This window comes from Salvelinus fontinalis, chromosome 21 (assembly GCF_029448725.1).
Source record: "Salvelinus fontinalis isolate EN_2023a chromosome 21, ASM2944872v1, whole genome shotgun sequence".
In the NCBI taxonomy this organism is placed as follows: Eukaryota; Metazoa; Chordata; class Actinopteri; order Salmoniformes; family Salmonidae; genus Salvelinus; species Salvelinus fontinalis.
The window spans coordinates 16,236,173-16,250,326 of record NC_074685.1 but is presented as its reverse complement, the minus strand read 5'-3'; the positions used below and the strand labels follow the sequence as shown (position 1 = coordinate 16,250,326).

At 41.9% G+C, this 14,154-nt stretch overlaps 1 protein-coding gene across 3 annotated transcripts in view; it reads left to right on the top strand.

The window, feature by feature from the left end:
- The window catches only part of LOC129818327 (microtubule-associated serine/threonine-protein kinase 3-like), a 170,842-nt gene that overhangs the window by 51,030 nt on the left and 105,658 nt on the right, over positions 1-14,154 (top strand). For all 3 annotated transcript variants that reach the window (XM_055874103.1, XM_055874102.1, XM_055874101.1), the window contains exon 3: positions 1,513-1,637. In XM_055874103.1, the coding sequence (XP_055730078.1) occupies positions 1,513-1,637 (125 nt within the window). The remainder of the gene's footprint in view (positions 1-1,512; positions 1,638-14,154) is intronic.

Sequence of the window (14,154 nt, the reverse complement as noted above, 5' to 3'; positions counted from 1 at the left end):
CGGTCCCGCTGCTGGGTTGTTGCCCTCCTACGGCCTCCTCCACATCTCCTGATGTACTAGCCTGTCTCCTGGTAGCGCCTCCATGCTCTGGACACTACGCTGACAGACACAGCAAACCTTCTTGCCACAGCTCGCATTGATGTGCCATCCTGGATGAACTGCACTACCTGAGCCACTTGTGTGGGTTGTAGACTCCGTCTCATGCTACCACTAGAGTGAGAGCACCGCCAGCATTCAAAAGTGACCAAAACATCAGCCAGGAAGCATAGGAACTGAGAAGTGGTCTGTGGTCACCACCTGCAGAACCATTCCTTTCCTGGGGGTGTCTTACTAATTGCCTATAATTTCCACCTTTTGTCTATTCCATTTGCACAACAGCATGTGAAATGTTTTGCCAATCAGTGTTGCTTCCTAAGTGGACAGTTTGATTTCACAGAAGTGTGATTGACTTGGAGTTACATTGTGTTGTTTAAGTGTTCCCTTTATTTTTTTGAGCAGTGTATATATATCTCGGAAATTAGTGTAAAAGTATCCTTCCTGTATTATAGCCTTCTATGAATATATAATCTGGGTCTTCGTGCAAGTTCAGGTATGCCTCGTGGTTGTGCAATGTTTGTAGCGTCACTGATCTCATAAGTGGATTGACTTTCACTGCTGCCTCATTTACCCCTTGTGAGCCTACTCTGTTTTAAGGAGAGGAGAAAGACGAGATTAGTTCATTTCTGTGAAGCACTCAGTGATGATGTAGTATTGTTTTTGTTTGACCTTTCATTTATTATCCGTTCACATGGGCAAATGGTGTGAGTAGGCCACAGGTATCCTCGTAGCGTGAATGTATCCTTGGCTTCTAGTATTTATTTACACCCAAAATAAAATCAGTAACATTTTTCTGTTTTTAAAGCTAATTTCCTACAGTTATACACATTTATACTATGTCTTATGCCATGTTCTTATGCTATTTGAGTGAGACAAACGTAACGAAATCAGTGGGGCCCCATTCTCCCTGACTGTCTAGTTTTCATTTGGGTCATTGTTAGTTCTCAAAGATTGTCTTGTTAAAAAAAAATATAGCTCCATTGTTTTTTCTACATACTTCATATCTGGTTTTAGTAGTTGAAGTTTACACTGAGAACTTTTTACCATCATGAACATTTTTTATTTAAAAAATGTGAATATTTTTTGGGAGTGGCGGCAACACTGCTGCTGAATGAATAAATCAAATGTATTTATAAAGCTCTTCTTACATCAGCTAATATCTCGAAGTGCTGTACAGAAATCCAGCCTAAAACCCCAAACAGCAACCAATGCAGGTGTAGAAGCACGGTGGCTAGGAAAAACTCCCTAGAAAGGCCAAAACCTAGAGAGGAACCAGGCTATGAGGGGTGGCCAGTCCTCTTCTGGCTGTGCCGGGTGGAGGAAACGTATAGAGGAAACACTGGTTGTCTGTCTTGTCCTACAGGAAAAGTATATTCTCTCTATAGATTAACTACTCTTGTGTGTCTTGTTCTATAGGAAAGTACCTGCTGCCCTATGTGTCCCCCCAGCAGGCATGGCAGTCCCCCTCGGAGACCTCCAACCTGGTGCGGATGTGCTCCACCACCCTGGGGAAGTCCGCCCCCTCACTCACCTCTAGTCTGGTGAGTACTTATGTTTCATGACATCCCATGATTCCTCTTCCTCACTCTGTCCCCTCATGCTTTGATGTTGAGACCAGGATATTGTTAATCAGGTGTTTGATTGCTGTATTTATCAGAAGATTTTGCCATACAAGCCATTCAGCATTTCAGTACAATGAATACACAGCAACTGAATGTCAATCAGTAAAAATGGCGAACAAAATGTTATTTTACCTTCATTTAAGGTTATAGTAGTAGTGATTCATATTTTGTCAGAGCCTTAGTATTCAGGCCCTTAACGTTCCACAATCATTGCTCAGTTAAAGATGATTCCTGAAAAAGACTAAATCAAGGTGATTCTGTGAAGTGGTTTTAAAGGAAATTCGTCTGAGGTCTTGATTGTAGCAGAGATGGACTAATCCCTCAGTCTGAAATGACCTCAGTCACCAGTGACTGGTCTCACTTCGACCTTCAGCGTCAACGAACCTTTAAGTCAGATATCACCCATCTTGCCTGTGTCCTTTCAGATAACAAAACGATAGCCAGCCCAGTTTTACTTTTAATGGGAAAGGATGTCATTCCTGTCCCATTTCAAACGAGTGAGAAGTCATTGGAAGTTGAAGCTAAGCCAATTCTGTCCAGATATGAGTCACTCAGTCCAGCCCAGGGGTGTTATCTGTTTGTGTTTTCACCTGGACGAATGAAAATATATACAGCCTCTACATTGCTTTCCAACGAAGGTACATAAACAAGGGAGAAACCAGAAATTTGAAATACAGTTTTCATTAACTTTTGGGCAGAAAAATTAGGCAGAGAAAGTTGGGCAGAAAAATACTTACAGTATTTATTAAAACCATGTGTTTCAGAGTACATCTTTCATTAGTGTTTTCCCAAATCATGTCATAAGATTTGCTTTCATCTGAATGTGGAGATTCAGAGAAGGCCCATCTGTGTGGATGTTTCTGTAAACCAAACAATTTATAGCATTACAGACAGCAGTTTGGATCTGAGCAAATATCAAACATGCTGAATGTTTCTCAACACTGGGGGGCGCCAGTGTGCTGTTTGGAGTTTGCCAACAGACACTCATTGTTTGAGGTGCATGCCTATCAGAGCCTTGATGAACACATGGGTCTTTGTGAATGAGATTCAATGTGCTTCTTCAATATACAGTGTTATGTGGACACATGAAAAACAAACAAACAAGTATTCTCAATGTATATTAATTGAAAGAGTATTCATACAGTATTTGAGTAAACATCCTGTACACATGCCTGATCTTGGCTTTTTCCAAACACAATCTAACGAATAATCAATGACAACAATTAAGATATTGAGTAAAAGTTCAACAGGTCTTTACCCAAAGACATTGAAGAACCCAAAGACACAGAACCCGTAAGAACCCAAAGACCTAGAACCCACTAAAGATCTCATGGCAGTTATCACCCTCGTTGCTGTGAAAAATATGTTCTAAGTCAACTTACCTGGTAAAATAATTGTCAATAAAAATACAAAAGATCACAGTATGGTCAATGTTTGGTCCTCATAGTGTTTCCCAATCCTGGTTTCTGGGGAACCAACAGCTTAATCATCAGTCAATCAGTTGAATCATTTGGGTTAGTGCTGGTTTGGTAACTGTCATAATATCATGTCCCCATCATATCTGTTCCCCATCATATCATGATATCAGATCCCCATTAATATCAGGTCCCCAATGCGTCTGGTCTCCAGAAAGTCTCCATGAGGTCATGCCCCCTCCCCAGAGGTGAATGTGGAGTGGTGGGTGAAGAGCCTCCCTGGAGACTGTCACGTCTTATTAGATTCTCCTCACACCCTGTAAACAGGAGCCCAGACCCCATGTAGCAAGGGCTGATTGAAATTAATGATTGCTGAGGCCAGGGTCAATGCAGCACAAACAGAATGTCATTACACAGGGCTGAGATAGGAGATGCGTTCTCATCTATTGTTTCTCATGGGTGGCTAATTTTTGTGTGCGTATTCTGAGAGTATTTGTGCGTGCGCCGGTTTACGTGGTCATCTTTGTATGTGTGTATGAGTATTTGTGTGCATGTTGAGAGTTGTATATCTGCATGTTAGTAGGTATGTATTTGTATAACTGTGTCAGAGTATCTGTGTCTTGTCTGACTGGTGTGTAGCTTGTTGTATCAGTCCACGGCACGACTGATGGTAATGTTTATCCTTATTGGTCTGTTTGCATGCCTCTGTGTCTCCCTAGCCCCCCGGAAGAAATTAAATGCTGCTCGCCACTCCTTACACAGTCTGGTGTGGACGCGTTGAATCGCTGATGCGTGGCCACATCCTAATAGCATCTTTTAGAGTGGATAGTACTGTAGTAAATTCTCAGGTGAACGCCATCTCTAGAGTCATGGTATTATTTTTTCAGGGAACTGGGTGCATAATAAATGCTAGTGATTCATATTTGACCTTGAGAAAACAGTCTCTGTGTACTGTACTGTTATCAGGGACAGTTGTTTTTATCATTGTTTGTCAGGGACCATGCACAACTTGTTGCACCTGAGATGGCTTTCTGTGGGACCAGATGATTGTGGATCATTGCTACAGAATTCCAGATCACAATGTCTGAAAAGTAGGAAATATTATTAACCAGGTTCCTATTGGTAAATAAAAAGTGTTCTCAATGACTTACTTGGATTGTAAGAGGTATATTAGAATATGCATTCTGTCGGCAGGTACACTGAGTTTTGGGGACTTGAATCACAGTTTAAAGACGAATCCATCTCGTATGAAAAGCTAGCTTTGTTCCATCAAATGAAACATTTCACTGCAGCATTGGGCTGTTTAGCCCCAGGGACCATGTTACACAATTTTTATTTATGAAAAAACACTTTAGCCTTCTCATAATCCTCTTCTGTTCTTTAGGAAGATCCTGTCAGGGCTGCCCATGTCAGCTTTATATGTATCCAATCTCTATATAGGCTTTGGCCCATGGATCTCATGCTGAAATATAATATTCTTAGGAGAATACAAATTATCATCAGAATCATTAATTCACTACGGCGGGGTTCTCAAAAGGGTCATTGGAGTTTGAAGCAGGAGTTGGAACCGGTTCAGCGAACAAAACTGTAAACTGAGAAACCAAAATCAGAACCATGAACGAACGTAATCTTTACTGTCCGGAACAGAACAGTTATTTTAAAAGCATGGGAACCGGTTAATGTTTTCCGTTCTGGGAATTTTTATCTTCAGCCCTACACAAAACGCAAACAAATTACCTATGCAAAGTCCTCTCTGTCACTCAAACTGTCTGCCTGCCAGAAAATCTTTGCCAGTGTGTGTGCCAGGGTTTCGGTAAGTAACTTGACCGGGAAGATTTCAATTTACCGGGCATTGGAGAATTTTGCCGGACATTCAGAACCGACCTGGCACAGCCAGCACCATCAGTAAATTGGGAATATTTGCCAAATGAGCCACATTTACATGTCCTTAAACCGCCTATAACAAAAACACTTTCTTCTGTTTCGATGTGTAGAATATGTAAAACTTTATGGCGTATTATTTTTGTTTTCTGTTTTCCTAAAACAATACAGTATGTCCACATCACTGTTCAGCTGTCAGAGATGTGAGCACTAAATGCATCATGCATAGACTTATAGGCTTAGGTATCCACTGTATACAGTGGAATGTATCATTCCATGAGACTGACCAGGTAAATCTAGGTGAAAGCTATGATCCCTTATTGATGTTACTTGCTAAATCCATTTCAATCTGTGTAGATGAAGGGGAGGAGACAGGTTAATGAAGGATTTTTAAACAGTGAAACAATTGAGACATGGATTGTGGATGTGTGCCATTCAAAAAGGGGGAATGGGCAATATTTGAACGGGGTATGGTAGTAGGTGCCAGGCGCACTGGTTTGAGTGTGTCATAACTGAAACGCTGCTGGGTTTTTGAAGCTCAACAGTTTCCTGTGTGTATCAAGAATGGTCCACCACCCAAAGGACATCTAGCAGCTTTACACAACTGTGGGAAGCATTGGAGACAACATGGGGGCCAGCATCCTTGTGGAGTCCATGCCCTGACAAACTGAGACTGTTCTGAGGGCAAAAAGAGGCACATTCCATGTTCAAAGGCACTTAAATATTGTCTTGCCCATTCACCCTCTGAATGGCATGCAACTCAATATTAGAAAGGTGTTCTTAATGTTTTGTACACTCAGTGTATATACAGTACCAGTTTTCTTTATTTTTACTATTTTCTACATTGTAGAATAATAGTGAAGACATCACAAATATGAAATAACACATATGGAACCATGTAGTAACTAAAAAAGTGTTAAACAAATATATTTTGTATTCTTTAAAGTAGCCACCCTTTGCGTTGATTGACAGCTTTGAAAGCTCTTGGCATTCTCTCAACCAGCTTCACCTGGAATGCTTTTCCAACAGTCTTGAAGGAGTTTCCACATGCTGAGCACTTATTGGCTGCTTTTCCTTCACTCTGCAGCTCTCCAACTCATCCCAAACCATCTCAATTGGGTTGAGGTCGGGTGATTTTGGAGCACTGCAGCACTCCATCACTATCTTTGGTCAAATAGCCCTTACACAGCCTGGACGTGTATTGGGTCATTGTCCTGTTCAAAAACAAATGATAGTCCCATTTAACTTCAGAATTGGTGGTTCCCCTGCAGGACGTCTGAGCTAAAGCGATTAGCATGAGGTTGTAAGTAACAAGAACATTTCTCAGGACATAGACATATCTCTGATATTTACATTTTTAAATTTTTAAAATTTTAGTCATTTAGCAGACGCTCTTATCCAGAGCGACTTACAGTAGAGTGCATACATTTTATTACATTTTTTTTTTAACATTTCATTACATTTTACATACTGAGACAAGGATATCCCTACCGGCCAAACCCTCCCTAACCCGGACGACGCTATGCCAATTGTGCGTCGCCCCACGGACCTCCCGGTTGCGGCCGGCTGCGACAGAGCCTGGGCGCGAACCCAGCCCAGCCTGGGCGCAAACCCAGAGACTCTGGTGGCTCAGCTAGCACTGAGATGCAGTGCCCTAGACCACTGCGCCACCCGGGAGGATATTGGCAGAAAGCTTCAATTCTTGTTAATCTAACTGCACTGTCCAATCTACAGTAGCTATTACAGTGAATGAATACCATGCTATTGTTTGAGAAGAGTGCACAGTTTTGAACAAAGATATTAATTAACAAATTTGGCACATTTGGGCAGTGTTGATCCAAAATTTTTAACAGAAATGCAATGGTTCATTGGATCATACTTACAATTTGCACATGCACTGCTGCCATCTAGTGGCCAATATCTAAATTGCACCTGGGCTGGAATAATACATTATGGCCTTTCTCTTGCATTTCAAAGAGGATGGTACAAAAGTTTTTTTCTTTGTATTATCTTTTACCAGGTCTAATGTTGTATTCTCCTACATTCCTTTCACATTTACACAAACTTCAAAGTGTTTCCTTTCAAATGGTGCTAAGAAAATGCAAATCCTTGCTTCAGGACCTGAGCTACATGCAGTTAGATTTGGGTATGTAATTTTAGGTGAAAATTTAAAGAATGTGCATTACATCATCCTCCCTCATGTGGTGCCCTTCCTGCAGGCTCATCCTGACATGACCCTCCAGCATGACAATGCCACCAGCCATACTACTCGTTCTGTGCGTGATTTCCTGCAAGACAGGAATGTCAGTGTTCTGTCATGGCCAGGGAAGAGCCCGGATCTCAATTCCATTGAGCACGTCTGGGACCTGTTGGATCGGAGGGTGAGGGCTAGGGCCATTCCCCTCAAATGTCCGGGAACTTGCAGGTGCCTTGGTGGAAGAGTGGGGTAACATCTCACAGCAAGAACTGGCAAATCTGGTGCAGTCCATGATGAGGAGATGCACTGCAGTACTTAATACAGCAGGTGGCCACACCAGATACTGACTGTTACTTTTGATTTTGACCCCCCCCCCCCCTTCAGGGACACATTATTCCATTTCTGTTAGTCACATGTCTGTGGAACTTGTTCAGTTTGACAGTTGTTGAATCTTGTTATGTTCATACAAATATGTGCACAAGTTAAGTTTGCTGAAAATATACGCAGTTGGCGGTGAAAGGACGTTTATTTTATTGCTGAGTGTTTCTGTGTGGTGTGTATACATACATACATACATACATACATACATACATACATACATACATACATACATACATACATGCATACAGTTGAAGTTGGATGTTTACATACACCTTTGCCAAATACATTTGAACTCAGATTTTCACAATTCCTGACATTTGATCCTAGTAAAAATTCCCTGACTTACGTCAGTTAGGATCACCTCTTTATTTTAAGAATGTGAAATGTCTATAGGATTGAGGTCAGGGCTTTGTGATGGCCACTCCAATACCTTGACTTTGTTGTCCTTAGGCCATTTTGCCACAACTGACGTTACAAGCATGATTATTATTTTTTTTATTAGAGAAGAATGGATGAACTTTTTCAATGCTAGTGAAGGACACTATAGTAATCACATTTAACATTGGATTTATTAACTACAAAATGGTAATATGGCTTTTTATCTGAATTCTGGTGCCGCTCGGCAAGAAAACAAAGGAATACTAAACTTTTTGCGTTCAAACCGGGTGAGAACTTTATTTTGCTGGTCGGAACAGTGCAGAACGAGGGGGAAAATGTTTCTGTTAAGAACGAAATGATTGAACAATTACTTCCCTTCCGACCCCTGGTTCAAAGTGCTACAGGAAGTTTTAACATGAGAAGTTCAGCAAGACCTTTCTTATGAACACTCCCCATCATTCCAAAGTCACTCACTCACTCAGAGATGGCCTTTGGATATCTTTGGTCACATCGAGCCAAGAACTCATTAAACCTTGCTCTTAATTACACCAATTAACGACAGCTTTATAGAACAGTGGTCTTGTTGTCTGGGAATGGAAGGCAGCCAACACTCTGACAGTGCTGTACCAATGGTAGCATGTTGGTGTTTGAGACAATAAAACTTGAGCAGTTTGAGATATGCTCTTGGCCTGGCGGATTAGTGTTTGAGGAGGAGGTTGATTTGCCTTTTGCTTCAGTTTGGGAGATTATTGAAATGTGTGATAATGACGCTGTGTTTGTGCTGATAATTAACATGTATTATCCCTACTCAATATTGTTATTGTACAGCAGTGATATTGGAAGGCAACTCCTCAAGCTCTTCTCTATTTGTATTCAAGCACCTGTTTCCCAGTGGATCCTGGTTGATATTCCTTCAAAGGCAGATTTCCTATCAGGAGCCTGATTTAGCATCCGCTTTGTAAAATGTTCCCTGAGCTTACCTTGAAGGATGGCAGTTAATTAACTCAATAATTGACTCATTCTTTCTGCAGTGTTTCCTTGGTATTCACTGGTACAGTGGTATTAGCATTCAATATATCATCTTCCTGACTATGTCTGTCACGTTCATTGAGCCACACTAGAAATATGTCACCTACGCTCAGTCTGGCCCATCTTCCTCACCTCCCAGCCCCCCAGTGCCAGCTCTACCATGATCTCCCTCTATCAACCATGCCTTGTCCCCCCCTCGCTTCGCAGGTCTGCTGTTATTGCATTCTCTCTTTTCTCCTCCTTCATGCTTTTCCGTCATGCCCCTGGGTGTGCAGGTCTCCTTCCCTTTTCGCATGGCACACCCCTGTTGACCATGATTAGGTTTGACAGGAAATCAATAGGCTTCTCCTGGCCTGAAATGGAGATAAGATTGTCATAATCCTGATGTTGTGGCTGTGTGGACTGGATTTCTCCTTCATTATTGTAGTCACTGATGTCCTTTGGAGATATCGTTTCTCCTGCATTGGGTCTGCAGAGGTGATGTCAGACCTGAGATGAGTTATATTGGACACAGTCCAAGGTGTGCTTTGTTTACAGCAGGGATCATCAACTAGATTCAGCCATGGGCCTATTGTTTTTTTCTTGCGCGGATGGTCGAACGTAATTACAAAAACTTTGTAGAGTACTCAAACTCAATAATTTCAAACATTGCTTACATTTGTATACGATCACATATACAGTATCTCTCTATGCGTGGGGATACTTTGGAACAGATTTCCAAAATTAAAATCACTGTTTTTAGTCTCAAAACATTGAGGGACAAATAAAGTCAGTATGCACCTCTGTGCAAGTTGAACACAGCTACTGAATGTTTTTGAAATGAATGCTTGTATACATACAAACCCTAGCATGTCCTTTCAGTTCCATTCTCAAGATCACCTTCCAAGGTCATGTAAAGCCCATGACCTCACATGTCCAGTAATCTTAGAATACATTACAATTATGTGACATGTTACTGTGTGTACATACATGCACTGAGGCAGGATGTAAGTGAAAACTGTCACTTTCAATGAAGTGGCTGCTGTTGAGAGCTCAGACCCCGGTCAAACTAATCTGCTGGGCATAACAGTACATTCGGAAAGTATTCAGACTCCTTGACTTTTTTCAATTTTTTTTAATGTTACAGCCTTATTCTAATATTGATTAAGTTGTTTTTTTTCCTTATCTTTCACACAATATAACCATAATGACACATATATATTTTTTATTAAGAATAAAACAACTGAAATATCACTTTCACATTAGTATTCAGACCCTTTACTCATTACTTGGTTGAAGCTCCTTTGGCAGCGATTTAAAGCCTCAAGTCTTCTTGGGTATGACGCTACAAGCTTGGCACACCTGTTTTTGGAGTTCTTTTCTGCAGATCCTCTCAATCTCTGTCAGGTTGGATGGGGAGCGTTGCTGCTCAGCTATTTTCAGGTCTCTCCAGAAATGTTTGATCTGGTCCAAGTCTGGGCTCCGGCTGGGCCACTCAAAGGAATTCGGAGACTTGTCCCGAAGCCACTCCTGTTTTGGCTGTGTGCTTCGGGTCATTGTCCTGTTGGAAGGTGAATCTTTACCCCAGCCTTAGGTCCTGAGCGCTCTGTAGCAGGTTTTCATCAAGGATCTGTCTGTACTTTGCTCCGCTCATCTTTCCCGCAATCCTGACTAGTCTCCCTGCTGCCACTGCCATGCTTCACCGTAGGGATGCTGCCAGGTTTCCTCCAGAAGTGACACTTGGCATTCAGGCCCAAAGAGTTCAATCTTGGTCTCATCAGACCAGAGAATCTTGGTTCTCATGGTCAGAGTACTTTGGGTACCTTTTGGCAAACTCCAATCGGGCTGTCATGTGCTTTTTATGGATTTGTGTCTTCCGTCTGGCCACTCTACCATAAAGACCTGTTTGGTTGAGTGCTGCAGAAATGGTTGTCCTTCTGGAAGGTTCTCCCATTTCCACAGAGGAACTCTGAAGCTCTGTTAGAGTGACCATCGGGTTCTTGGTCACCTCCCTGACCAAGGCCCTTCTCCCCGATTGTGCTAGGAAGAGTCTTGGTTCCAAACTTCTTCCATTTAAGAATGATGGAGGCCACTGTGTTCTTGTGGACCTTCAATGCTGCAGATATTTTTTGGTACCCTTCCCCAGATCTGTGCCTCGACACAATCCTGTCTCGGAGCTCTACGGACAATTTCTTCGACCTCATGGCTTGGTTTTTGCTCTGACATGCACTGTCAACTGTGGGGCTTTTATGTAAAAAGGTGTGTGCCTTTTACAAATCATGTCCAATCGATTGAATTTACCACAGGTGGACTCAATGAAGTTGTAAACACATCTCAAGGATGATCAATTCCAACAGGATGCACCTGAGCTCAATTTTGAGTCTCATAGCAAAGGGTCTGAATACTTACGTAAATAAGGTGTAAATGTCTAAACCTGTTTTTGCTTTGTCTTTATGGGGTATTAAATGTGGAAGACACATTACTGTTGAATACATTCAATTGGACATCTGACTAGGTATCCCCCTTTCCCTTTTATTGTGCGTAGATTGAGGTAAACATTTAATCCATTTCACAGTAAGGCTGTAACGTAACAATGTGGGAAAAGGCAAGGGATCTGAATACACTGTTTCTCTCTTCAGGGATTCTAAAATAATATGAATCCACATTTTGACATTGTGTTTCTGATAGAATATGAAATGAAAAGACAGGGAACACAGTCTGTACGGGACTCCTGTAGTAATCCCTGGCGGAATCAAACTGACATCCGTTTCATATGTGCTTATACATTTGATCAAATATATAGTCCTATAGTCCTGTAACATACTGGATCCCACTTCTGACACCAATCTACATTTTATTCACTAAGCATAATACAGAACGAGGAGTTTGTATGTGATTTATTGCAATCTTGAGTTGCTTTGTGTCAGTATGTTCTTGCACCAACTTGTTAAAATGAGAAGAAACGTGTTTGCGCTAACTGCTTGGCCTTTCAATGCTCTGACGAAGGTCAAAAGGCCAACAAAAAAAAACGATTCCAAGCGTGGGCGTGTGTGGGAGCTTCATTTCATTTGAACAATTGTTGAACATCTGACACACCTCTACTGAAGATGTGTGCGAGTGCATTTCATTTTCTTGCACCACATTGCATCTTGGACTCCACTGTGAGGGATTGGTTCTTTAGGGTGACCAAGTCTGCTTTTCTTTCCAACTGAGGGATTGACTATAGGGTTATAAGGTCATATATGCTCTCACTCCAAAGGACTGGCTATATACACAGATATGTCAGACTGAGCTTTCCCTGTATATATCTGATATATCTGTTTTAGTCTCTCTTTCCCTTCACTCTTTCTTTTTCTTTCACTTTCTCTCTCTCCATCTCTTTATCTTTCTCTCTTTCTCCCCCTCCACAGGCCATGGCCCTCCTCCTCCCGCCTTAGGCCGGCAGGCGTCCTCTCGCTCCGATAAGCCCAGGCAGGGCAGAGGAGTAGCGGGGGCCTTGGGTCACTCAATCAGCTCTCACTCCAGGCTCTAAGGGCTAACTCCCGCCAAAACCCCTCTCCTCCTCTCACTGCTCCACACTCCTACGTCCTCTCCTCCTCGCCTCTCCCGGCAGGAAACGGCCTTAGCTGCCCACCTGCCGGGAGGAAATGAGACACAGAAACCCCCTGCGACTTCCTTTAGAGGCCAGCATGTGGCCAAGGGCCTCTTCCACCCAGACCCAGTGGTATTTGCAGTGGCTATACTCCCCACACAATGCTCTACTCTGGCTGATTTTCCAACAAGGCTTGTCCTGTAAGAGGTTGTTGAAAAGCGTATACCGGTAAAGGTTGAGTTGACTACAGATTGAACGGGTCTCACTGAATGCGTTTCTTTTGCAAGGAAGTGAGTTGTCACTGCCGCTGTAACCTTCTGATTTGTTTAACTTCTTGCCGCACGGATCCCTTTAGCGGGATCATTTTCGTAAACAACCACTGAATTGCAGAGCGCCAAATAAAAAATAAAAACTTATAATCATGAAATCACAAGTGAATTATACCAAAACACAGCTTAGCTTGTTGTTAATCCACCTATTGTCAGATTTTGAAAATATGCTTTACAGCGAAAGCAATCCAAGTGTTTGTGAGATTATCAATCACTAGACAAAACAGTAAGAACAGCTAGCCGCAAATTTGCTTGGTCACGAAAGTCAGAAAAGCAATAAAATGAATCGCTTACCTTTGATAATCTTCGGATGTTTGCACTCACGAGACTCCCAGTTGCACAATAAATGTTCTTTTTGTTCGATAAAGATTAGTTTTATAACCAAAAACCGCCATTTGGTTTGCGCGTTATGTTCAGAAAACCACAGGCTCGTTCCAGTCCTGAAAGGCAGACGAAAATTCCAAAAAGTATCCGTAATGTTCGTAGAAACATGTCAAACGTTTTTTATAACCAATCCTCGGGTTGTTTTAACATACATAAATCGATAATATTTCAACTGGATGGTAACCTATTCAATACTACAGAGAAAGAAATTGTCGAGCTACATCTCTCGCGCGCAGGAACTAATCAAAGGACACGTGACGCGTTTTGAAAAATCTCGCTCATTTTTCAAAATAAAAGCTTGAAACTATGTCTAAAGCCTGGTCACAGCCTGAGGAAGCCATTGGAAAAGGAATCTGGTTGATACCCCTTTAAATGGAGGAGGGGCAGGCAACGGAACAGGGATTTCTCCAAATAAAAGGCACTTCCGGGTTGGATTTCCTCAGGTTTTCGCCTGCCAAATCAGTTCTGTTATGCTCACAGACAATATTTTGACCGTTTTTGAAACTTTAGAGTGTTTTCTATCCTAATCTGTCAATTATATGCATTTTCTAGCATCTGGACCTGAGAAATAGTCCGTTTACCTTGGGAACGTTATTTTTCCAAACATAAAAATTCTGCCCCCTAGCTGAAAGAAGTTAAGTCATTTCCAGACAGTTGCATTTGAATCCCTTGCATGTGCTCAGGGTATTATTGTGGAGAATGTCCCTTGAACGCTACATGTTTGCCTAGCCGTAGAGCCTGCAGTATTTGCTTTCACTTTGCACTGCGGGGAGCGTCCCTTGCATTGAATAAGACTAATGACCTTTCAGATAGGTTTTTCCCAGCTCTTCATTCTCACTTTTAAATGGAATTTCCTTAGTTGTGCCCTCTA